General features: G+C 54.3%; 1 protein-coding gene across 1 annotated transcript in view; it reads left to right on the plus strand.

The window, feature by feature from the left end:
• The window catches only part of TMEM178B (transmembrane protein 178B), a 338,552-nt gene that overhangs the window by 105,486 nt on the left and 208,022 nt on the right, over positions 1 to 25,044 (plus strand). Inside the window, exon 2 of the mRNA XM_036247215.1 lies at positions 16,286 to 16,399. Coding sequence (XP_036103108.1) covers positions 16,286 to 16,399 — 114 coding nt within the window. The remainder of the gene's footprint in view (positions 1 to 16,285; positions 16,400 to 25,044) is intronic.

A 25,044-nucleotide genomic window follows, 5' to 3' on the forward strand; every position in this document is an offset into this window, starting at 1 on the left:
TAACCCCCAATGTGACTGTATTTGGAGACAGGGCCTTTAGGAGGTAGTTATGGTTAAATGAATTCATAAGGATGTACAACTGGTGTCAACTGGTGTCTTTATGAGAGAAGAAGATGACTCCAGAGGAAGGGACATGTGAGGACACGGTGAAAAGGCAGCCAGGAGGAAGGTCTCGACAGAAACCAGCCTGACCCCTTAATCTTGGATTTCTAGTCTGTTGTTGAAGCTACTCAGTCTGCGCTGTTTTGTTATGGCAGCCTCAGCAGACTAATACACACTAATCGTCAGTTCCCATGTGTTTCGGGTTGACCCTGGATTTTCTGAATTTTGGTCCAGTTCCGTCACACTACTTTGCCCACCAACTAGGCAGCAGGAAGTCAGGGCTCCTTCCGTCTGGGGAGACAGAGGGGCATCCTGGGAAAGGAAGGGTCCAGTAGCCCCTGGAGCGGGGGAGGCAGCAGGGAAGGCCTAAGAGCAGCTGGAGACAGGCTGTCAGCGTGGAGGTGACGCTGCCCAGACACGGGAGAAATGGCCATGGCTGGTCCGGCGGAAGGAAGCCCCGAGACAGAAATCGTGGGAGCTGATGGGGGCTGTGCACCCTGGGCCAGAGAGAGAATGGGGACCCTACAGGTCGTTGTCTCCACTTCCAGGTGTTTACTTCAGGGTCTGTCTCCTAGTAGTTCAGACTGCACTTGCTTTGATGACCTCATACCTGCCTTCAACTCCCTGTCTCCTCTGGGTCCCTCTCTATTCCCTAAACACCTCTACATTATGCAGTTTGGAGCACTAACTCTCTGGGAGAGGCATCTTTTCATTTGATATTTTTTTTTATTTCTAAAAATTCTAATGTATTCTGTCTTCTGTAAGCAGGAAAAGTGTAAGTGAAGGGAGTTTCTCCATCATGAGCTGCCGTGCCCTCTTTAACTGTTCCATCCCCACGCTGCCCCGCACCCTGCCCTCCGTGCCTCGGGCCTCAGGCCTCCCTGGGTCCCTCTGCCTGCAGCCCCTCCTTTGGAGCCTCTGCGTGCTGGCTGCTGATGTCAGTGTCCCCCTGGGTGCAGAACTGAAGGGGCCCAGAGTAATGTTCCCATCCCCTGGGGAGGAGCTGGGCAGCTCTCAAGGAGCGGGATACTCTGCTGGGATGATTTGCTCCTCTCCACTCAGTCTGGATGCCTGGGGTCCCAGAGGGCACCCACTCGCCACCTCTGCTCCTGCGCTCAGAAAGCTGGAGCAACTGTTCGATCAGCAGCAGCTGTAATGCAGCCCCGTGTGAGGATCCTGCTGCCAGGGGCCAGGAGGCCAGAGCAGACCAGAGGGCCTCCCAGGTGGCTCTTGGTCCGTACCTCCAGCCATGCTCAGGCCCCTGTGGTGCCTAGACAGCCACGAACCGAGTTCTCCCCTGTGCTCTGCCACCGCCCAAACCACGCCCCGAGTCACCCAGCCAGGCCCGGCCGAGGAGTCAGGGTAGTTCATTTCCTGGTGAGTTAGCTGCAGACCCCCAGATGTGGGCTGGCCCCAGGCCACCCCTTCCCCCCATTCTACGTCCTGCCAAGCCGAGGATCATGGTTCTCCTTCCTCCGTTAGCCTTCCCCGATGTCCTCAGCCTTCCTTGGGCTCTCCTCCCCACACCGTGTGTGCTCACCGCGCCCTGTGACCCTCGCCTGTCCCTGTATTTCTGTCTCATTCGTCCCACTCGGCACCCATTTCCCAGAGGGCCTGCACCTGCGTGTGTGGAGTGGGGGTGAGGCGGGGCTCAGGGCTGCTCGGTCAGGAGAGTCTCCCACCATTGAAACTTAGATAACGTGGCTTTGATTTTATTAAGGGAGTGATGAGTGGATTTTTTCCCCTCCGGATGTGATTCTGGTTTTTTTTTTCTCATTTTTCCCAGGTGACTAGATGATGTGGGAGAGAAAAACATCTAAAATACAGAAAAGAACAAAGACACTGTAGGTGAAACTGTAGTTCTATTTTCACGAGACCCATTTTGAGGTCTATCTCTGTATCAATACATAAGGTCTCGTTCATTTATTTAAACTAGTGTGCAATATAATCACATTTTATTTTTCTCTCTCCTCATGGATAGATCTTTAGGTTTTGACTATTTTTTGCAAACAACACTTGACCATCTTGTACATTTCTGCTTGTGCACACACAGGAGTGTCTAGGGGTACAATTTTGGGGCCACAGGGTATGCACACTTATATAGGGTGTACACGCTTACCTCGGGTGTCTACACTTACATAGGGTATATGCATATACTTGGTTCCGTCACGTGTTTGTAACAGTGTGCACTCCCGACAACACTGTCTGAAAGCAAAGCTTCTTTTTTTTTTTTTTTTTATCCTCACCTGAGGACATTTTTCCATTTTTTGTACAGATAGAGTGGGAGGGAGAGAGAGGAAGAGAGAGAGAGAGAGAAACATCGATGTGAAAGGGACACATCGAGTGGCTGCCACCGCACGACCAACCAGGGCCGGGGACAAACTGCAACCGAGGTACGTGCCCTTAGCGGGAACTGAACCCGGGTCTCTCCGGACCGCAGGCCGACGCTCTAACCGCTGAGCCAAACCGGCCAGGGCAAAGCAAAGCTTCTTGCCCACACCTTTACCTCCATGTTACTCGACTCTGTTAGGTTTTGCTATTTTGATTGGGAGGTAGAGGGTGGGACAGAATTTCCAGAAAGTTAACAAATGAGAAATTCCATCTTGGCCCGGACCAGTGATTATCAGGCTAGGGCTAGGGTGCTTGTTCCCCCACCAGATGTCGTCAGCACCGCCCAAAGGCTTTTCCTGCGTGCGGGTGGTCACGCTGTGCTCAGGGCTGGACAGGTGTGGCGGTGCTTCTGCTGACGTGTCGGAGGAGCTCACTGGTGTAACCAGTGCTGGAAGGGGCTGCACGCGGGGGGTGGGGTGTCAGTGCTTGAGGCAGGAGCAGGGTGATGGGACGGAGCCAGGTTGGAGCTACGGGGAAATGCCCTGAGTTGGGGGTGGGGGCGACGCTGGAGCCATGAGGTGGGAAGAAGAGAGATGCTAGGAAGTGGTCTCATAGGACCTCCACGTCTGTGGCTCACCCACGCCGGATCCAGGCTCCGTGTGTGACTTAAAGGACTCACTGGCGTCTGATACACACAGTGAATCTGGTTCTGTGCGGCGCTATCGTGTGTCTGAAGACGCACTAGTAATGATTATGGAGAGCTTGCAATGTGCCGGGAGCTAAGTGCTTGACCTATAGTAATTCGGTGAATTTTCACAGCAGCCCTACGGGGTAGATATGTGATTACATCCCGCGAAGGCAGAGGCTGTGCGAATTTGGCCGCGTCACATACTCCGAGTCTCCAAGCCAGGATCTGACCCCAGGCAAGCTGGTTCCAGAGCCCAGGCTCCCAGCCCCTGCAGAGTGTCCGGACACGGCAGGGGGAGTGAAGGGCTCACTATTTATTCTCTCTTACCTGGTCGTGAATTCCATTTCCACTAGGGGGTCAGGGTAAGCGAACACTCGAAGGCACATTTCTAATGTAGCCAAGGCATGTAACTCAAACAAGAAAAGGGTCCATCTTGTGAAGAGCAGAATAAAGAAAAACACCATCTAATGGGGCTTTCTGCTTTCTCTCTGATTTTTAGGTTTCATTCAGTTTTTTTTTAAGCTAAGGCACGTAACAGGTTGAAGAGTGAAGTAACGAATCAATTGTTTGGCTTTGGTGTCTCATGCTCAGTCCAGCTCCTTTCTCCCCTCTCGCCCCTACCTCTGAACTAACTGCTAAGAAGTAAAATCAGCATCATCCAACTCCCTTTTCAAATGAACACTAGAAAATTCAGTCCTCGGGATTTTTTTTTTTTATTGGCCGAAGCCAAACATTTGGTCAGCTGCTTGGGAACATCTGGGCAGCTGTCTGTGTCCTCCCGCGTTCGTCTGGTCCAGCCCGTGTGAACCAGTGGCCTGGGCCTCACCGAGACGCCCGCCTGAGGGCTGAAGACCCGCAGAGGAAGCACCAACCCCAAGGGTTTGTCCGAGGTCCCATCTTGGGCGCGTGCCCGGCCGCGGCAGGCAGAGGTCGAGCCACGCCCGCCCTGGTCTCCGCGGTTCGGGCGCCTCCTGAAGGATCATCTTACTTTTCTCCGAAGAGCCGGGTGCCTCCTGAAGGATCATCTTACTTTTCTCCGAAGAACCGGAACGAGGAATTTCCGACTCTGTCCGTCTTCTTGCTGTCCCTCCCCTGTGGGACGATCACCTCATTCGTCTCATGCTGGATTCTTTCTTTCTTAAATTAATCCTCACCGGAGGATATTCTTTCCATTGACTTTAGAGAGAGTGGAAGGGAGAGAGAGAGGGAGGGAGGGAGGAAGGAAGGGAGGGAGGGAGGGAGGGAGGGAGAGAGAGGAGAAACATCGATGTGAGAGAGACACATCGATCGGTTGCCTCCTGCACACGCCCCAGCCTGAGCCGAGGATTAAACCTGCCACCCAGGCATATGCCCTTGACTGGGACTCAACCCGAGGCCCTTTGGTCTGCAGGCTGGTGCTCTGACCATTGGGCCACACCGTTCAGGGCTCATGCTGGATCCTTAATCTAAAGAGCATGGCTGTTCCCCTCTGGCCTGAGAGCCGGGGATTCTTATCAAACGTGACATGAAGGAAGTGCCAGGCTGGCCGCCTCCCCCTCTCCTGCCCATCCCTCCTCACTCCTGCCTGCCTCCATCACTGTCCTCCGGTCTCCAGATCTGTCTGCGCTTCCTGGGTCCCTGGAGAGAAAGCATGAGCTCATTGTTTTCCAGCGAAAGACCAGATTTGGTCTTTTCTTCGCCTCGTGTGTCTGTCAGAGCCTGGAGATTGATGATCCTTCCACCGGCTGAGACCACCTGGGTGTCTGTGCTCTGGGGCGGGGGGTGGGGGGGGCATGGTGAGGGCAGTGCAGCTGGGCCTCTGAGCTTCCCGAAAGGTCGTTAGGGAGGTGATGGGAATAGGGAGCAGGTTATTTACTGCACCCCACACGGTAATTTCAACTCATATTTCAGCATCTCGTTCCTTCCCAAGCAGTCTGCTTCAGGCACGAGCCAGTTGGGGGAACAGGCAGCCTCAGCCTTGCAGGGGAGCTGGCGGCATGGGGGAGGGCGGCAGCACCTCATTCTGCGTCTCCTTTTGTGAGGAAGTCACTGTGTTGTGACATTTTAAAACGTCTTGTTTGAAACAGGCTAGAAGACTCGAAGGGGCCGAGACATTTGGAGTCCAGGGGGGAGGTGACATTTGGCACGGAGGCTGTCGGATGCTACAGCGCTGAGCCAAGGCAGAGAGCCACTCAGCGGAGTGATGGGAAGAACCTGGTGTGTGCATGCAGCGAGGGTCAGGAAGGGGGACCGTGCTCGGTGGGGTCACTGGGGACCGTCCATGTCCGTTGTAATGAGAGAGGCGCATGGTGCTCAGCCCGTGGTGAGCTCTCATTTTAATTTCTTAATGGGAGTGTTGACCACCGGATGATGTCAAGGGACAGGAAGGAACTTGGGCAGGGGTGTCTCCCGTGGGACCGTCCTGTTTGAGGGGAGACCAGATGGTCAGAGGGAGCAGTGGCATCTGAGGCGCTGGGAGCCTGGAGGTGGGTGAGCGGTGTCCAGAGTTTCAGAGATTGGGAGGCTGTGGACACAGAGGAGCAGCCTGGCAGGAGGGGGCCCTGGACAACAGCCCGCAGGGCTTAGTAAACGGGTGATGGCTGAGCACTCCCAAGGTCACTGCGGAGCCGAGGCCAAGCAAGCACGCCTGGCTGACCTTGTTCCCTCTTCAGAGGTGTGTCTCGATGGTCGATGAGGTGAAGGATGTAGACAGTGTCTGCATGATGTCCGGGTGCACGAGACAGGGCATGGGGCCTGGGAGGGGGATGAGGGAGCCGGAGCCTCGGCAGGCCGAGTGGTCCCACCCGAAGAGCTGTCTGTCAGTGGTGTGATGGCTGGTCACAAGGACACCCCGCCCGTATGTGTGTGGGCAGCCTTCTGCTGCCAACGCTGCCCTGAGGGGGGCTTTTGGTCGTGACTGGGCGGAGGACGGGGGTGGCCTGTGAGGGACTGATTGCTAATTTGTAGAACGACAGGCTCACGATCGAAAGACTTCTTCAGGGGCTGACACGAATGGGCGCTCCTGCAGGAGGGAACCAAACCGAGCACAGGAAACAACCACGGAACAAGAGAAGACAGCCGGCCACGCACATGGTGGCCTAGTAGCTTCCCCGGAGGACAATATGTGGGCACTGTCCCTTCTGGGGGGCAGCGCTGTGACAAGGCTGCCCACAGGGCATGGGGAGCGGGCTGCGTCCACAGAGGTATAGCCCCAGACCAGGGAGCTGTGGCCCCGTGGGCTCCGCACAGCCTGGCCGGAGGAGGGAGCGACTGTGCTCACTGTCGTCCAGGGAGGGACTGTGACGTGCAGACTGAGCACACACGGAGGGCACGAGCAGTGTGCTGCGTTTTTAGGACCCTGACTGCACAGCCTGGAAGTGTGCAGTTCCTGGGAGAAACAGAAGAGGCCGGGGGTGGGAAGGCTGTGAGACGGGCCCGGGACGCGCCTCCCGTCCCGAGACGTGATGTGAGCTGCTGACTGTTTACTAGGGAGCAGGTTTCACACGGGCTATCTCATTTATCCCTCGTCCGTCTTAGGAGGTGGGGCTGCTATTGCAGATGGGAAATGAGCTCAGAGAGGGCGAGTAATTTGCCCCAGGGGCCTTGCTGGTAAGTGGCTTGTCCTGGGGTGGGGACAGGGATGCGGCAGAGGCTCGCTGGCCAGGCGGGAGGGCAGCAGACACTCTGAAGCCTTCTCTGCAGCTCGTCGGGGAACTGTGGGTGCAAACGTTCCGTCTGCCCCTGGTAAGAGCGGCAAAGTCCTGATGCTGCGAATCCCAGCGAAGGGAAAAGTGTTGCCTTGTTTGTTCCCCTTCGACAACCCTGCAGGGCCTCTGCCTTTCTGAAGAGCTTGACTTCCCCCAATTTCTCTTCACCAGTGGGGGTGTGTTAGGCGAGCCTGCAGCCCGCCTACGACGTGCAAGAACTGTGCGTTCTTGGGCAGGACGGACACCTCTCTGAGCCTCGACGTCCTCGTCTGTGAAATGGGGAGGCTAGTAGGCCCTACCTTTTCAGTGTAAATGAGATAATGTGTAATCAAGTCACTTAGAAAACACTCATGGAGCACAAGCTGTTGTTAAAATGAGGAACAGTTTTCAAAGCAGTGTTTTGGCCACGGGGTCTACGAAGATGGAAACCACAAGCTCCCCATCTCAGAGCTTTTACTATAGAGACATGATTACTATACAAGCACCGTTACAGCAGGAGCCGGCAGGAGGTGCTGGGGGACGGGCCGAGGGGTCGGAAATGCGCTGATGGGCCGTGGGGGCGGCTGCCACTGGGGAGCGGGGTTCTTGAGAGTGAAATTCCGCGAGTGTGAGAAGGAGCCCCCAAACATTGCTCAGAAGCAACATCTTTGTAACCCAGAACGGCAAGGAATGAAATATTTAGGATCCCGTCTCTGCAGTGCATACTGAAAAGGCCATGCCGATACCACGAGCGCCGGAAAACAAAGCATACAAAATGGAAAGCATTGGAAAGCATTAAAAATAAAAACGGAGATAACGCTTTCGCTCCGTCGGAAGAAAAGGAAACATCCTTTCTGGTGGGGCCTGCGGCAGCTCTACCCTTCAAAGCCTTTGGCTCAGAGCCGCTGGGAGAAGCAGAGGCCCCGAGGAGGGGGCGTGGGGGGTGGTGGTGGAGGTGGGTGGTGGGGCGGTGACTTAGGAAGCTTTTGTGCAGAGCTGCATCTTAAATAGCAAGAGCTCTTGTCCACATTGCTGGTTGGTGGATTGCCCAAGGCGTGCCCTCCTGACTCCTGTCCCCTTCCTGTCCCACTTGGGGACAGAGGTTTGGGGGTAGGGGTGAAAACCCCAACTTCATATGCCTTCCTTGAACCCTTGGAACATTCCTGGTTTCCTTCCTTCTCGTTTTATCAGGGTCACAGTTTTGCATCTAATATTGAACCTTGAACCCCCTAAACCCCTGTGTTCCTCGGCCCCACTTGGTGGCCAGCTGCAGAATTCACAGGAATAACACTGATACATCTGCCATGTGGCCGTCCCAATTCGCGACAAGGAAGTCCTTACCTCCTCTTTCCGCTGCCATGTCATTTCAACTATTTTTTTGAGAAAATACCCTTTATAAAGGAGATGAGATCCAAGACTGAAAGCGTCAACTGGTTTCATTGTTTAAAGGAAAAACAATGTTGGTTTTCATTTTTCTCTGTGTTCCTCTGCTTTCTACTTAATCTTTCCATTTAGTAAGCACAGAACATAGGCCTCATAGAAAGATGAGTACGAACTGTCAGCCCAGTGGGCGAGACAGAGGTCAGCGTGAGACCACACAGGCCAACGCTGCGGCCGGCTGTGGCCGGGAGGGTCGAGTGGACAGGCCCCGGCGTTCCGGGCTCTCGCCGTGGGTACTGCGTGAACGGGAGCAGGGGACAAGACACGAGCGACGTCGCTTCCTCCCTCCATCCCTCCTTCATCAGTAGGTGTATGAGCTTCGTGCGCAAGGCACGGTCCAGCTCGGGGGAACCCTCACCCCGGCAGCCGGTCACTGCACCGCGGGCGGAAACCGCTGCGCTCACACGGACACCGTCTTTCCCCCAGCTCCTGAGCGGCTCTGGGGGGAACCTTCACCTGTCGGGGCTCTCACCTTCGTCATCGACAGGGTCACTTCTCTACTCTTCACCTTGTGAGGAAGATAAGATATGAGTGTCCGGCCTGTGGCAGGCACTGAATAGGTTTTTTAATTTTTTTAAGGAAGGAACCCTGAGATGAAGGAAACACACAGGCTCAGAAGTGGCCCAGTGGTCCATCCCTGTGTCTCTAGGATGCTCAGGTATCAGCCGAAGAGACGAACACGGAGGGTGTGGGGAAACAGAGAGAACCTGCTCAGCTCCAGGGGCCCGTGTCACCCTTCAGAATGACTCAGGATTGAGTCGGACCAATTCCTTTAACTGAGTGCCATCCACTGTTTTCTTAATTTTTTTTTTTTAATCCTCACCTGAGGACATTTTTGCATTTATCTTCAGATAGAGCAGGAGGGAGAGAGGGAGGAAGAGAGTGAGAGAAACATCGATGTGAGAGAGACACATTGAGTGGTCGCCACCCACACGACCCCAACCAGGGCCTGGGACAAACTGCAACCGAGGTACGTGCCCTTAGCGGGAACCGAACCCGGGACTCTGTGGTCCACGGGCCAACGCTCCAACCACCAAGCCAAACCGGCCAGGGCGCCATCCACTGTTTCAAACACACAAACCATGTACACTGCTCTCCTCTAGGTGATTCTTCTCAGTTCGCCCTCCCTCCAAAGTGAGGAACTTTGTTCCTAGGACACACGAGGAGAAACCAGTGACGTGTGCAGTGTGAGCTTCGGGTCCGCTCCCCGAGGTGGTCTGAGTAGCTGTGCAGAGAGCGCCCATGGTCACCCTCCCAGGGGATGGTGCTCGGCTCGGGCTCCCCCCCATCAGTGGAGGGCTGCCCTCAAGAGCCACCTGGCAGGGGTTGCGTGGCCTCGAGAGGTGTGCTGTTGGGCAGGCTTGCTGGGTGCTTGCCTGGGAGCACCCCTGCAGCTGCGGCTGGAGTCGAGGGGCGCTGAGGCCCCCGACCTGCTTCACGGCTCTGTGCAGACAGCTCCAGCGTTGCTCCGCGGGGAGCTGCCAGACCTGCTTCTGAGAAGAGACCCGCAAATACCAGGGCCCGCCGCTCCATTTACCTTGTAGATCATTTGCTCAAGGAGCAGACCCTGATATTCATCCCTCAGATATCCAAATATATACCGAGGGCTCGCTGTGTGCCAAGGGCTCGCCTGGCCCCGGGGGGAAACGTAAACACGGGACTTGGTTTTTGATTTTGATGAACTCACCGTTCAGCCGTGGAAACTGCTCTTTGAATAAAAAAGGATTTGGGGGCAGAGGAGTCTGGGAAAGTCTGTGTGCCATCCCTGTCCCTTCAAGGGGCGGGGTCACAATGTACATTAGAGTTCAAGTCCTACAATAAGTAAACCCTTGAAGTGTCATGGAGCCCAACTTTCCCTAAACACATTTGACCACCACGGAACCAGCCTGCCTCTTTCCACTTTTCTTAGTCTTACTGAGACGTAACTGGCGTGACGATGTGTTCGTTTGAGGCGTACAGCTGGTTGGTGTGCTCTGTGGCATGTTACGGAATGGTCACCACAGTGAGGCTGGTTAGCAGTGGTCACCGCACGGCGCTAACAAGTTTCTTCTTGTGATGAGAACTTTTAAGATCTGCTCTCTGAGCAGCTCTCCAAGGCAGGTGGATTGTTGTTAACTGTGTCCCCAGGCGACAGATCACATCTCCGAAGCTCTTTTATAATTGCAGTTGGTATCTTTTGACCACTTTGGCACATTTTCCCACCTCCTGCCCTGCCGCTGGCAGCCACCAATCTGTTCTCTGTATCTACGAAATTGTTTTTTTTAAGAGATTATATGGTATTTGTCTTTCTCTGTCCGACTTATTTCACTTAGCACGATGCCCTCAAGGTCCATTGATACTGTTGGGAATGGCAAGAGTTTCTTTTCTTTGGTTGTGAAATATTCTGTTGTGTATATGGATATCTCTCTCTTTACAAACATACACACATACATACATACATACATGCATATATTCTCACATGTTTTTTTCCCCTCACCTGAGGACATTTTTGCATTTATCTTCAGATAGAGCGGGAGGGAAAGAGGGAGGTAGGGAGAGAGAGAGAAACATCCATGCGAGACATATCGAGTGGTCACTGCCCACATGACCCCAACTGGGTCCAGGGACAAACTGCAACCGAGGTATGTGCCCTTAGTGGGAACCGAACCCGGGACACTCTGATCCACGGGCTGACGCTCTAACTGCTGAGCCAAACCAGCCAGGGCAGTTCTCACATGTTCTTTATCCACTCATCTGTCGATGGACACTTCGGTTGTTCTGTGTCTTGGCTACTGTGAACAGTGCTGCAGTGAACATGGTGCAGGTGTCTCTTTGAGGTAGTGATTTCATTCCTTTGGATAAATACCCAGAAGTGGAATTGCTGGGACGTGTGGCTGCTCTAGCTTTAATATTTTGAGGAACCTCCATACTGTTTGCTGGCTGCACCAATCACGCCACTTTTAAGGGGGGCCTGGGGGAGTTCCATTTCTGATTCTTCCTCGGGCCCCCTCTGGCTAGCAGGAGGGACAGTAGTGAAGTTGTGAAGGGTTTGCCTTTGGAGCACCCCCTCCTCCTCCCGCAGGAGCTACCCCGTCCTTCATGCCTTTCTCAGTATCTCTTCTGGGGGACCCTCTGCTGCTCAGGGCCCTCTGGGCTGGAGGAAGGGGATTGTGGGAGCTCATTCACACCTAGGCATTAGTGACTCATGCTACTCCTCAGACTGACTTAAGAGAGCTTTAGAAATGGGTGCCTAGGAGAACAATAGCCGACCCAAAGGACTGACTCTCTAATGGAAGAATTGAAAGTACTATGGCACCTGTTTAGGGAAGTCGTTTTCGATGGAGTGGGGGAGGGTGCCCACGCTGCTTCTAAAATCACTCTGCTTAAGGAGGTTCCTGCTATTACTGCAGCTCGAAGGAACAGATCCCTTCCGTGAGTGCTCAGGAAACCACGCCTCGCTGACGGCGGTGCACGTCAGAGGGAACCGGCGCTGGCATGGCAGTGCGGTGTGGTCACGCCAGACTTCGGCGTGAGTGCGCCCTCTCGGCCACTGTCCCCCGGTCTCTGTCATCGTCAGGCCCGGGTATATCTGCACCTGGCTCTTCCAGCCTGGGTCCGCCCCTTGGATCTGGTCCCTGCCCTGCGCCTCCGCTCTGCTCCTGGGGGCCGGCCTGCCCTCTGGCTCCCAGTTGGGTTCGGCTGTTGGGGGAACAGGCAGGAGTGAAGGTTGGGTGTTTACACCCTGCCACCTCGCCACAGGTTGGCTGTGCCCCTCTGCCAAAGACTGCATTGCCTCCCCATTCAGCCACCCTCTCCAGGGTCGGGGGACAGCTCCCTTCTCTGGGCCAACAGATGCCCCCTTCTGTTGCCAGTGCCAGGTCCTGCACCACCCTCTGCTGCTCTCTACATCTGCTCGGCGTTGCAAACTGTCCCTTTGTGAAACTCTCCTCAGTTACCCATCTGTCTGGGACCCTGACGTGCAGGAGGGTTCCCAGCTCAGAAGGCGGAGCGTGGCCGAAGGTGTGAAGTGTCCCTTATCCCCAAGTCCCCCCCCCCCCCCAGCGGAGGCTTCCTGAGGGCGAAGCCAGGAGTCTGGAAAACTGTTGCCTCTTCTCCCCCGGGAGGCCGCTGGGCTTCGCACTGCCTTCCCGGCGGCCCCCTTGCACCGCTCGGAGCAGGAAAACCTGTTTGTGTGGGGAAGCCCACGTCCTGGCACACGAGTGTGGTGCCCAGATGGTGCTCGTGTTTACAAAAGCCCAGCATGCTGACGGGACCTGCAGACACGTGGGTGGGCATCTCGCCTCTCTTCTTAGGCACCAGTGGAGTCTTTCCGACCGAGTTGCTGTCTAGGCAGGGCGCTGGCATCCTGGGGCACGGCCCGAGTGCGCCCCGCCAGGCCGCGGCCGGCCAGCTGAGGCGCCTGTCGGAGTGCGCTGGGGGTGACTGAGGCTTAGGGGTGTGACTGCAGCCCTCCTGGAACCTGTGGCCATTTGTCGAGTTTGTTTGGCCACTGAGAGAACCTGGTACTTTTCTGAGACATTGTGGTGGGCCCCGATCCAGCCGTGACCAGCGGGGTTTTGTCTGGGGCCCCGAAGCCATGTCCAGGAGTGTTTTGTTTGATCTCGACACCTCTGTGCAGGGGAGACTGAGGCAGTCCCTCTGGCAGGGCTGAGCCCCCCCACCTCAGCAGGGCGCACGTGGGGAGCGGAGCAGCGCTGGATCTCAGCACCCAGCTGTCCCCAGGACGTGTCCTTGTGCAGGCCACAGCCTGCTCAGTGGTCCGTGTCCGAGGAAGCACATGGCCAAGGTAGTTGCTGATGGTATTCTCGTTTAATCTTCTATTCTTTTTTTTTTTTTTTTACCTTTCCTGTTTCTCTTTCCTTTTCTTGTCTTTTGAAACATTGCCCTACTTACCCATTGGGTTCCGTGTGGAGGGTGCAGCGCGGGCTCCTCTGTGTACTCCGGTGGCCTCACGGTGATGGATCAGCCCGCTGTGACCGCCCACGCAGGCCGACGAGCTCGCCGCGGACGCGGGCTCTGCCACACTCACCTGTTATCCACGACACTCACACCTGCCTCAATTATTTCAGCCCCTTGCATGTAATAGAAGCAGCTGGATCCCTAGCCCACTGCGGTCCCATAAAGGGCTTCTCCGATTAGTCATTCCTTTCTTCCAAGCACATGCTGTTGGCGCTCGCCCTGTGCTGGGAACTCGGGAGATAAGATGAATGGATGAGACACGTCGCTGCCCTTGAGAAACTCATAATCTGGTGGGGGAGCGAGGCATGTAAACAGATAAATCACCGCGGATTGTGTGCTTGCAGCGCTGGGAGGGGCAGGGGGCCTGGGTGCCGCTGCTGGGGGCGGGGCTGCCAGGAGGGCGTGGCTGCCAGGAGGGCGTGGCCAGGGACTCCGCTTGGGCCTCCTCTGGGACAAGTAGACGTGTGTCCCGCGAAGAAGGGCAGGGAGGGGAGTGGGCGCAGAGCCTGAACAGATGGGCAGCATCAGGGCAGTTGGGGAGCCAGGTGTGTGATGACTGGGACTCAGGGAGCTGGAGTGGGGCTAGGACTTTCTGAGGAGCATGGGGTACCCTGGGTGTAAGCAAGACCACTGTTTTTTTTTTTTTTTCTTGGAAGACACACCAAGCAGCAGTGTGGAGGGTGGCCGGGTGGAGGGAGACTCTGGTCAGATAGTCCTGGGTTCTAATCCTGCAGCTGTTGCTACCTTGGGCAAGTCACCTAACCTCCTTGACTCTCCTTTTTCTTGTTATTTATAAACTGGACTGCTGAGCATGGGTTGTGGGAAGGGTTAGGCAGGACAGTATTCGTGGCAGAGTTCCTACTGGTGGGACACGTGTAGGACATGGGTGGGTGACCAGCGTGTGGATGTTGGTTCCTTTGGCCTTCTGGGCAGGGCCCGGGCAGTGGCGCCTGTTGCTTGCGGGTCCTCAAACACGTCTTTGTGTGCGCCACGCCGTGCCTCAAGGTGGAGACCGCTGGTCTACCAAGCACTTGGCAAAGCCAGTAAGCACGGCTGTCGTTGACATTAGTCCTGCTCTGCATACAACTGCTGCAGAGGGTGGGACAGACAGGAGAGGCCGGATGCAGGGATGTTTCTGGGGTAGAACCGGCAGGAGCTGGATGTCAGGGGGGAGGGGCACCTCTAGAGACAGGGCGGCCTTGGGATGACTGTGGGATTTAGGATGTAGACTGGATGGGAGGCCATGCTAATGATGGCCACGGGAGCATGTGGGTTTGAGGTACGAATATGAAGGGAAGAAGTGGAGACCCATCTGGTCAACTCCTTATTTTTCCAGAAGTATAGCAAGTGAGGGAGGAAGGAAGGCAGAGTGGCACTGTGGTCAGGGGACCTGCTGGGGGCACACGAGAGACTTCAGGATGCTCGTAGGCTAAGGGGACAGGGGCAGAGGACTTGAGAAATTAAAGACTAGAGGAAAAGAGGGCAGGCCACTTTGCCCAAACTTTGCTTCTGTGGACAGCGTCTGTCCCGTTGAGGGAGTGGCTGCCAGTAAACTGGCCGTTGGGCAGCTGTCCAGGGATGATTTACAATCAGGCATTGGTTTCGCAAGAGGCACTGTCTAAATTATTGCACTCCACCAATTGCCCGGTTCCCCGCTGACAGTGAACCAGGGGTCAAACAATTCAATCAGGTGCCACCACTTATAAATTGAAAATCAGTGGGGTGCAAAATGGATTACCATCAAGATCCATTCCGGTGCAAAACCAAATTTTAAAACCTCTAACCTTTAAAAATCACTCCTTTCCTGATTCTTCGCGATGCCCTGACATTGAGTTTTAATATCCTTCAGACAAGCAAGCGTCGATCGAAATGCCTGCAGGGACCGAGATTGTCAGGGGAGGAACTAATCAGGCCTTCCTGTTGGAATTTGCAAACATGGTGGATTTATGAATTAATACAGGGGCAATTCTATTACCTTCTCCAAGGCAGCTGTTTTCAGACTTAAATGTGCAACAGAATCACCTGGAGGGCTTATTAAAATTGAGATTTCAATCTTGACCTCCAAGTTTCTGATTCAGTGGGTCTGGGGTCAGGCCCGGAAAATTGCATTTCTAGCAAATTCCCGGAGGATGCTGGTGTTGTGGTCTCAGAGCCACACTTTGAGAACCTCTGCTGTAAGATGTACGGATATTTTGATAATTTGACTAACGAAGCATGCATTGGTCAATAAGAACTTATCCATACTGGTCCTATTGGACCAGGTGTTGATTTGTTGAGTGTGTTAAGGGGATTCGGTTTTGTCCCAGAAACCTGAGAAGAGACTGATTCAGGAGATACGGACTGATCTGAGTGCCTTGTGTTCCGAGGGGCAGTTGGGGGGATGGGGTAGAGAAAAGGGAAGCAGCCCCCTTAGTGGTGCTTTCCACAGACTGTGTGTTCCCAGCACAAAGGACATTGTTCAAGTCCACTCCTGCTCTCTGTTGGTCTGGGGGTGCAAACTGTTAATGTCTTTTGATGCCCTGACTTGAAAGTTGATTTTCTTAAGATTAAACAAACATGGGTACTTCCTTCTTGGCGAGCTGTCAGCCTAACCTATGGTTCTCCCTGCCTCTGAATGATGCCAGAGATGTGTGTTCCTACCTAAAGGGATGGTGTTTGCTTTTAGTTTTCTCCTGCTCTTTTGGAGTCAAAGTTACTGAATTGTATAAACTGTAGGTGTTACCTGGCTCAATATAAAACCAGTCCCACCCTGGCCGGTTTGGCTCAGCAGTTAGAGCGACGGCCTGCGGACCAGAGAGACCCGGGTTCAGTTCCCGCTAAGGGCACGTACCTCGGTTGCAGTTTGTCCCCGGCCCTGGTTGGGGTGGTGTGGGTGGCAACCAGTCGATGTGTCTCTGTCACATTGATGTTTCTCTCTCTCTCTTTCCTCTTCTCTCCCTCCTGCTCTATCTAAAGATAAATGCAAAAATGTCCTCGAGTGAGGATAAAAACAAAACAAAAAAACCAGTCCCTTTCCCCAGGAGAGAAGAATGGACCCCAGAGACTGCCCCCCAAATGATTGCTGCCTCATTAACTTCTGGTTTCCTGTCTGTTTTGCCAGGAGAAATCGAGAGATGCACGTACATCAAATACCACTACTCCTCAGCCACCATCCCAAGGAACCTCACTTTCAACATCACGAAGACCATCCGTCAGGATGAGTGGCACGCCCTGCGTAAGTCCACCTGGCTTTCCTTCTGTGGCGGGACCTCTGGAGGGCGGGGGGTTGGGATGCGCACGCACAGCTCGGTCTGGACAGGTGGGTGCGCCTCCTTCCAAAGCCTCGAACCCGGCAGCTCCTTAGAGCGTCCATGTCTGGGGGTCAGAATTGCCTCAGTTGGTTTTAATTGCATTAGAGATCTGAGGAGTGTGCTTCTGCAAGTAAAACCAAAACAAAAACGTAAAAACAACCAGCAGTCTATGGTCAGTGATCTCATCTCACTACCCTGGTAGGTGTTTGAGGTTTCACCTACCCGACCCAACCAACCCCTGGGGTTTCGTTCTAGCATGTCCCTCAGCTGCTCAGAGAGATTATTGTGGCAACCTGCTGATCCCTGTGCCATCCTTTGTGCAGGCCGAGAGCACCCTTGGTTTCAGCCTGCGTCGCACTAGGAATGTGCATGTGGGTGGGGCCGCCGCGGGGCAGGATCTGCACCTCGACTTCCGAGTTTCTGTTTCTCCCACTGTGATGGCGCTGGGACCCTGGTCCCCCTGCCATTGCTCAGCACACATCACGACATCTGTTTCTGTTGTTGGGAAACTTCTTGGTCAGGGATCCTCGGAGACTTCAATTCTGATGGGAGGGTGACTTCATGAGCACATACTCGGCCGGCTATTTTTACCGTCCGCTCCGTGGGGCATGCCTGCTGTGTGTCAGGAAAGGTCCCTGTCATTGCTGGCATGTCCTGAGGCGGCCACCCTCAGCTCTTGGTCTGCTCCGGGCCGCCCTGGTCACGTGGGTCATTTCCTTCTAGTCCGGCTTCTTTTCCGGGACTCCCGGCTAAGATTCCCCTTACGTTGGTATGTGAATGAGGGCTATTGTTTCTTGAGAAGGATGGTCTGCTTTGAAGAAGGCCCAAAACATCCTTCCTCTTATTGTTGCCTGGTCATCTTTTGCATGCCGGGGGCCTCCCAGGTATATTTCACTTTTTGGTTTGGCTTTAATCCAACAACCATTGTTGGGGGGGAGGGGGGGGTAAGAGAGACGGTAGAATGAAACAAAACCGACCAGCCATTCCCTGCTTTCAGGACGAAGCTGTGGCCAGGTGTCTGGATGAGTGTTACTATGGCCACGGGTAGGGCAGGCGTCCGCAGATGGCAAGGCATGGCCCAGACGGTGGCCCCTGCGAGCTTTGTCATTACTAGTGGCACGAACCAGAATGTGGGGCCGGAGCGCTCCTGCTCCGAGGCCGTTCCTCTGTGCTAGCCGTTCAGCGAAGCACACTGCGTGCTGATTTCATTCCAGTGTGAGATTTGCCTGAGAGAGTCTGATAACCCGGGTTAGTAATGTCCTTTTTGGGGGTAGACGTGTAAGCAGCCAACTTCATAAATGACTGCCTAGCTCTCACATGGCATTGGTCTCGTGCAGTCTGTTGGAGGAGCCTCGGAGGGGTGTTCAAGGCCCATGATGGGCCTTGTTGAATAACCACTTACATGTAATTTAAGTTACCAGGGTCGTAATGGAATCGAAGAAGCAAGAAATTATTCACATAGCAGCTTCCATTCCAATTCACTCAGCTCTACCCAAGGTGCTGTGTTTCTCCATGTCCCAGGGACGTAGTGGGTACCGAGGCCACAGGAGGTCTTTCCAGGAGCTCACATCTGGAGGCGGAGGGGGGTGGGGTCGAGAGAGAGACATTCACCCGGGAAACAGTGGCAGGGCCATATGATCGTTACAATATAGTAAAATTGCTTCAAGCAATAAAGATAGTTTGTGGAAGTTTTTCAGCAAGAAGAATTCTGGGAGCCTTCATTGCAGCCAATTGCACAGAGACCCTTCCAGGGAAGCCGGGTAGAACTCTTCCGGCCGTCTACACAGCGGACGCCTGGCATTCACACAGTCGCTCATCACAGCATCACTGAAAATAAGTTCCATGGTGCCGGCAAAGGCCGAGGGGAGAGCGGGCTGAGGCTAAGCTCGTGGGGTGCTCAGGCGCCTCCTTCCCGAGCTGCAGCGCCGTTGGGTTGTGCAGACACCGCTGTGCAGCTTCTGGTGTGAACCGAGGTGCTCACAGATCTATTTTTAACTGATCAAAGTCATCTCAGCCACTGGTATTTGCAGAGGTTCGGGGCGCCCCGCGCTGGTGAAGTGGCGGCTGCCGGTTGGTGTGTCACCCGCCTTTTCCACGGAGTGGCTAATGGGCTTTTAAGCAGGTCAAGAACACTTGCCATTCCTGACATGGCTGACAGCTATTTTTAGCCAGAGGGCAGGTGAGCATCTGTCACATCTGAAGTTGGTGCTGCATGTCATTGGCAATGCTGGCATCGCGGGGAAGCACAGTAAATGTCCCTTTTAACTTGCAAAGGTCAGAGGTTGATGGCAGTAGGTGGGAAGTGGGCACATAACCACCCTTGGAAATAGAGTAGAAACTAGCAAAAATGAGCAAACTCCTGCCCTGGCCTGTGTGGCCTAGTTGGTTGGGCGTGGTCCCATGCACCAGGAGGTCGCTGGTTCGATTCCCTGTCAAGGGCATATGCCCGGGTTTCGGGCTCCATCCTGGGGTGTGTGTGAGCCAGCCAGCCAATCCATCTTGCACTCTCTCTCCCTCTCCCTAAAAATAAATAAACTATTCTTAAAGAAGGAAAAAAAGAAAAAAAGATGAGCGAACTCCTAAGATAAAGCTTTGGAAATTAAAAAAAGAATCAGACTCTGATTTCTTTACTTGAGAGTCCTTTAATCTTTAATATTGTCAGTGGGATCAAATAAACTCATTTGGTACTAGATTGGTTATTGTTGTATCATTCGACCACAGGATCTTACTTTCTATAATTTTTCTCAGTAGATCCTTTTTGCCAAAGGAAAGAAATTTGATTTTTTTTCTCCCCTGAAAAAGATTCTGGCAAATATTTTAGACTTTGGTTAAACATGTTTCATCAAGAATTTGCACGTGGTCATCAGCCGTGGGTGTGGGAAAACGTGTCCTACAGGAAAGGCAGTTTGATGTAAAAACCCTGCCGTGGCTTCAGAACAGTGAACCCCACCCGTGGGAGGCTGAGCTCGGGCTGTGAGCTCAGTGACCTTATGGTCAGGTGACCAGCGAACCAAAGGCTTCAAATCCGAGTGTAAAGAGATAATAACCATCTTGGGAAGTAAAGGCCGGAAAATCAAACCCGTGTGTGTGGTGGTCTCAGTGTACGAGGTCTGAGTGCTGAGTTGTCTGGGTGAAATGGTGACAGGCTCTGACTGGTTTGGATGGTGACCGCTGGTGACAGCGTGTGCGCCTGTCTGTCCTTCCACCCTGGCCAGAGCTCCCTGGGAGAAGGCAGAACTTCTGGAGTTGGGACCAGGGTCCCCAGGGCACCCAGGCCCGGCCGCCTGCCCAGGACACCCACCTGCCTTCCTACCTGTCTGCTGCTCCCTTTAGGTCCCATTTGTGTGGCATTTGTCTAGCCTCTGTGGGCTCTGGGTGTGCTGCACCCCCGAGCCAGATCCTTCTCCGCCAGAGCGGGAGTGGGACAGGTGAGTGTCACCTGGCCGTGGAGGACGGGTGGCCGCTGCAGGAGATGAGCTTGGCTAATGCCACTCTCCGGGTGGGTCTTCTGGTTCATGCTTTGAATATGACAGGGGAAGCAGGCTGGCACCGCCGTGGCATCTTCCACGGCGTTGTCTCCTCCCATAAACGTTTCGGTGTGAGCTTGCAGTGGTGGTTTGGAGAAGTCCGTGTCCTGTGCCACTCCCAAGGGCCCTCGGGCGTCTGAGTGGCTCCACCTTTGCTGTCCTTGCCACTGGCGTCCCTTTGACATGTCCGTCCAGCACAGCCGGGGCTGGGACGCTGCCCAGTGGCGGGGCAAGGGGAGGTTGGGGGAGGGGAGCCTGGGTGCTGGAAGGGACTGAGCAGTCAGGAGCCAGAGCGAGCAGGGCCTGGGAAGCTGTGGCTGAGAGGTGAGCGCTTCTGCAAGGAGCTGGCATGGCGTGCAGCTGGGCCCGGGCTGAGCAGGACACCCCGGGAGGCTGGCAGGGCACCCACTGGAAGAGGGGCAGCCCTTTCCATGGCCAGAGCTCCTGATCACGTGGCGGGGCCTCTGGGCAGCGGCCACGAAGGGGCCCTCAGGGCCGGAGCCCTGGGACAGGGCCTTGCTGTTCGCCCAGGTTTGCTCCTTTGCTTGGCGTTTCCAAGATGGAGGTTTCACCTCACAGTTGATTGCCCCTGGCAGTGGGAATCGGGGAGCTGGGACCCCACTTCCCTGCAATCAGATCTCCTCCATCATCTTTCAAGAGGCTGAGAGCCAGGAGAGTTTTTTTAAGCTTCCTTCTGTCAAGACCGAGATTTCAGCTAATTAGATTGGATGGTCAGGTGGCACATTTCCATCTGGCCGGGGAGAGAGGGGAGAGATGACCCCCCCACCTCCCTGCTCCCCACCGCCCTCCTGAGGGCACGCCCCCATCTCCACCAACACGCACGCTCGCACCGTGGCCCTGGAAAGCGGAATAAGAAGAAATAAGGCAAGTAGTTAAAGAGGGAGGGAGAAGACAAGGGAAGGGAGACAGACAGACAGAGGTGGAGAGGAGACAGACTTTGGGGAGGAGCAAGGACGTTTCGTGGACATGTGGCTCAGAGGGAGAAGAAACCGGAATCCAGACGGTCTTGTCTGACGCAGACACGTGAATGGCACAGTTGGCTCTCTGTCCCCGAATCTCATGACCGCTCACCACGGGGGCCTGCAGGTTGGCTCAGTCTTGGGGAACCAGCCCCATCCAGGCTGCTCTGGTGTGGGTGTCGGTGTAGAACTCTTACCTTGCTCTGCTCGGTCAAGCCCTGCCGGTCCCTCCTCATCCGGCTTCTCCCGGGGCCTCTTCGACACCTCTCCTCTCTCCAGAGTTAGTGCACCTGCCCCTAACCCGCCTCCTGGTGCCCTCTATGACTCCCTCTAGCCGCCCGGGTACTGCCTGCCTGGGGCCTCAGGCTGCTCCTTGCCTCTCCCCGTTGTGTTGGCTTTCTGGCCTTAGACTTAGGTGTGCTGCTTGCCCAATGGCACTAGCCCTCTCCATTCTTGATGGACTGGCCTGGCAGCTCCTGGACCAGCCTGCTCATCTACCCTCTGGGATTTCCTCCCATGTAGACCTCTGGCCTCGCAGTCAAGAGTTGCCCAGATCCCTGGTCCCTCGTTCCTCGCCATCCTGGGTCATGACAAGATGAGTGTTGGATACCACAGGGCTGGGGATGGAAACAACGTACATGATTATAACGATGGTAACCGCCCTTCGTGTGTGTCAGCTATAATGCTCCTCGGTAGGCGGCTTGGGGTTTCCTCCCAGCAGCCCCGTTGGCGTTGTTCTGGCTCCTTTGCAGACCAGGTAACCAAGCCAGGGGGGAAGGGGCTGCCTCCAGGTCCCATCTCGGCCTCCGAATTATCTGAGACCAAAGGCCTAGAATCCAGGGCTGAACTCCAGCGGACTCCCTCCAGCTATTTTTGCTTTCTTTCTGATTTTGGCTGATGTTATGTAAAAGAGCCTAATGAGGTAAACATCCCAGACGTTGGAAGCGTAGGTCCCCTGCAGCGTCAGCCATTTTCCGTCCCCTGCGGCCGCATCCAAGCCCTGCGTGCAGTCTGTTGTGAGCGTCCTCTTGCTTGCAAGACTGGCATCCGTGGGGGTCATCCAGCATGAAGCCATCCTCGGAGCTGAGAAAGCTTGGTAGCACAGCAGCTCAACCGACAGCATCGCCATATGCCACTTGGTATTCTAAAGTCTGCTTTCTGCAAAGCATTCTACATCTTTCTGTCCCGACCCAGCCCCGGCAAGGGGTCTTGTGAACCTCCAAGAGACCCACAGCCTGCAACCCACATGCTCCGTGCCTGCTTCTCCCAGTGGTGATTCCGCAGCACCAGGCAGAGGACACGAACCCCCTCACGTGGTGTTGCACCTAGACCTGCTTTTGCAGCAGGAACTCTTGCCTGGACATGCCTTACCTCTGTCCCAACTTACCTCCACTCAGGGCTGCTAGACAAGAGCTTTACTAACTGATGAGCTTGCTTGAGCTAAGGTGTTAGTATCTTCTTGGATTACTTTCCCTGATAGCATTTTCATCTTTCAGGAGACCTCACCCCCAGGAATGGCAGTGAGGTGGGTGAAGGTTGGGTGGAGGTACCTTACCTATAAACCGCACGCAGCTGTCCATCCCGGGGCCTCTTCGACACCCTCCGGGACAGCTGGCCTGGTGAGGGCTCAGTGATAGGAATGAAGGGGTCCAAGGAGTAGGGAAAGGAGGAGGTCTGGAGTGGGGGTGGGGTGTGTAGGGTACAACTTTTTCTGTTAGAGACATCCATGCACTGAAACCAACCTGAGAACCACCGCGTGGTGTAATTGCAACCTTCGAGCTGCATTTCCTGGGCATGTGCGGGTCCAATTCTGTGCTGGGAATTCGTTGGGAGTGTGGCCTAGAGGCATTCTCTCAGCGTCTGCAGATTGGAAGTTGTTTTCTTCCCGCCAAGCATACTGATAAGGGTGCCACAAAGGAGAGCTGGGCACAGCCCCCTGGCATCCTTCATCCATTTGTTCAATTACTCATTCAGTATTCATGTGGTGCCTGTTTTGGGAGGAGCTCCATGGTAGGCGCTGGAGGGGATATTAAAAGGTATTCTGCTTTCCAAATTGGATGATGTATTTCCAGGTGCCAGCCAGGCAAGGGCTCAAGCTGCTTGTTGCTTAATGTTTATTGACTACCCAGTGAGTGCAGGTTAATGCTGCCGACATACACACATCACGAGTCCCGACCTGCACACTCAAACCAGCAAGGATTCATTGCAGGGGAGAGAAAAAGCAAAATATAAAACAAAACTACCATATCACAGAGGCATGGCCTGCTCTTTACAGCAAGGGAGAAATGGAGATGGTCTGGAAGAGGTGCCTCTTCTTGTTCCTCTAGGGGGAGCTGTCCCAGCTCCAGGTGCTGATGATGGCAGGTGATTGGTCTTTCCAGACAGGTAAGATAGTAATCAGAGCTCATTGGCCAGGCAAGCGCGGCTGTGAGGGGTGGAACCAGGCCAGAAGCTGAGTGTTCCATTGGGCAGGGACAGCTCAGCAATAGGGAATCGGGGTTGGATGAAACACAGATGTTTGGGCAGCAGACACTTGTCCTCCAGGCCATGGGTCAGCAGGTGTGACTGTAGTAGGTGCTCCTCTGGGGCCTCAGGACTGCAGGGTTCAGTAGAGAGGAGGCGTGGCCAAAGGAATCCGGAGTATTAGGGGGTTAGAGTAAGGAATAGAAAACAGAGGATATGAGAGAAACCCTGTTCTAAGAACTGGGGTACATGGCTCAGGGGTATTGTGCCTGAAACAAGGTGGAAGACCTTCTATGGCAGAGTAGCAGTTTCAGACTGTTCTCAGTATTGGTCCTGGGCGGTGGGGTGAAGCTGTTTCTGAGGATGGTGGTAGGGCCATGGGAGGGCAGGGGAGAGGCCTCTGGGAACCAGAGTGACTTAACAGAGAAAGGAGGCAGTTCTCCATTGTGTCGAAAAGGTCCTATCAGGATCTAGAGCAGTGCTACTCAAAGTGGTCCACGGACCGGCAGCTCTGGCAGCGTCTGGGAACTCGTCAGAAGTGCAGACTCGGGCACTGCCCAGACCGACTGGGTCAGGGCTCTCTAGAGCTGGGCCCAGGAATCTGTGTGATCCTTAACACATCGAAGTTCGAGAACTCCTGGTCTGGAGGGCACTGGTGGTCAGAGAAGGCTCAGGGGAGAGAGCACGGGTGGGCTTTTGATGGGCGCCAGCAGATGGAGTGCTACTGCACTTAGCACAGCCTCCCGCCCCGATGCGGGACTGCTAACTTCCTGGGTCACTTTCATTGGTCTGTTTCTATCTGGTTATAATGGTCATTGACTTTCCTTCCACATTTCTTTTTGTTAATTGGGTGAAACAGCACAGAAGAGCAAAGATGTATTTCCTCTTTTTTTTTTTTTTTGCAGTTTTGTGTGTTATCTATGACCATTCTCCTAAATCCTCCTGATGTCTAGCCTCAAATCTCTCTCTCTTACCTTCAACATCCTCCTTCATTTAGAAATAGCTTCAAGCTCCATGGAGCCAGGGGACAGTGGACTGAGTTCCAGCTCTGTCACTCTCTAGGTATATGATCCTGGGGAAAAAAAACGGAGGTAAATAAGACTTGTCTTGAGAGCGATTATAAAATTTAAATGAGATAAAAACGATTCACGCAAAATCAGTAACTCTGAAGTCTGCTACCAAGCAGTATAAGCTGCTATTGTTACTGGAACACAGAGCCATGCCAGACACTGAAGTCCCCACAGGAGCTGGAGGAAAGGCTCTGAAATGACATTTCTTGGACTCAGGGGCTTTTCTGTTTGACTCTCGACAGCCTGTGTGGGTGAGTTTGCTGTGGCGGTGCGTGGTGGTGGGTCTGTTGCGGGTTTGCTGTTTGCACAGGTGTGCGTGTGAGGGGATCTTCCATCATGTGTTTGTGGTGTGGGAGTAGGAAGTGGCTGTGAGTATTATTTGCTGAATGGCAACAATGTGGCATATTGTGAAAGGAGTTTCCAAGCAGAAAAATCATCTGCGCTTGGGATCCTCAGTGGGTTAGCAGCAGCAGAAGCAACCCTCTAATTTATCAGTTGTGTCCAATAAGATCGCAATTTAGACAATAAC

The sequence above is a fragment of the Molossus molossus genome, unplaced genomic scaffold, assembly GCF_014108415.1.
Source record: "Molossus molossus isolate mMolMol1 unplaced genomic scaffold, mMolMol1.p scaffold_m16_p_7, whole genome shotgun sequence".
NCBI classification, from domain to species: Eukaryota; Metazoa; Chordata; class Mammalia; order Chiroptera; family Molossidae; genus Molossus; species Molossus molossus.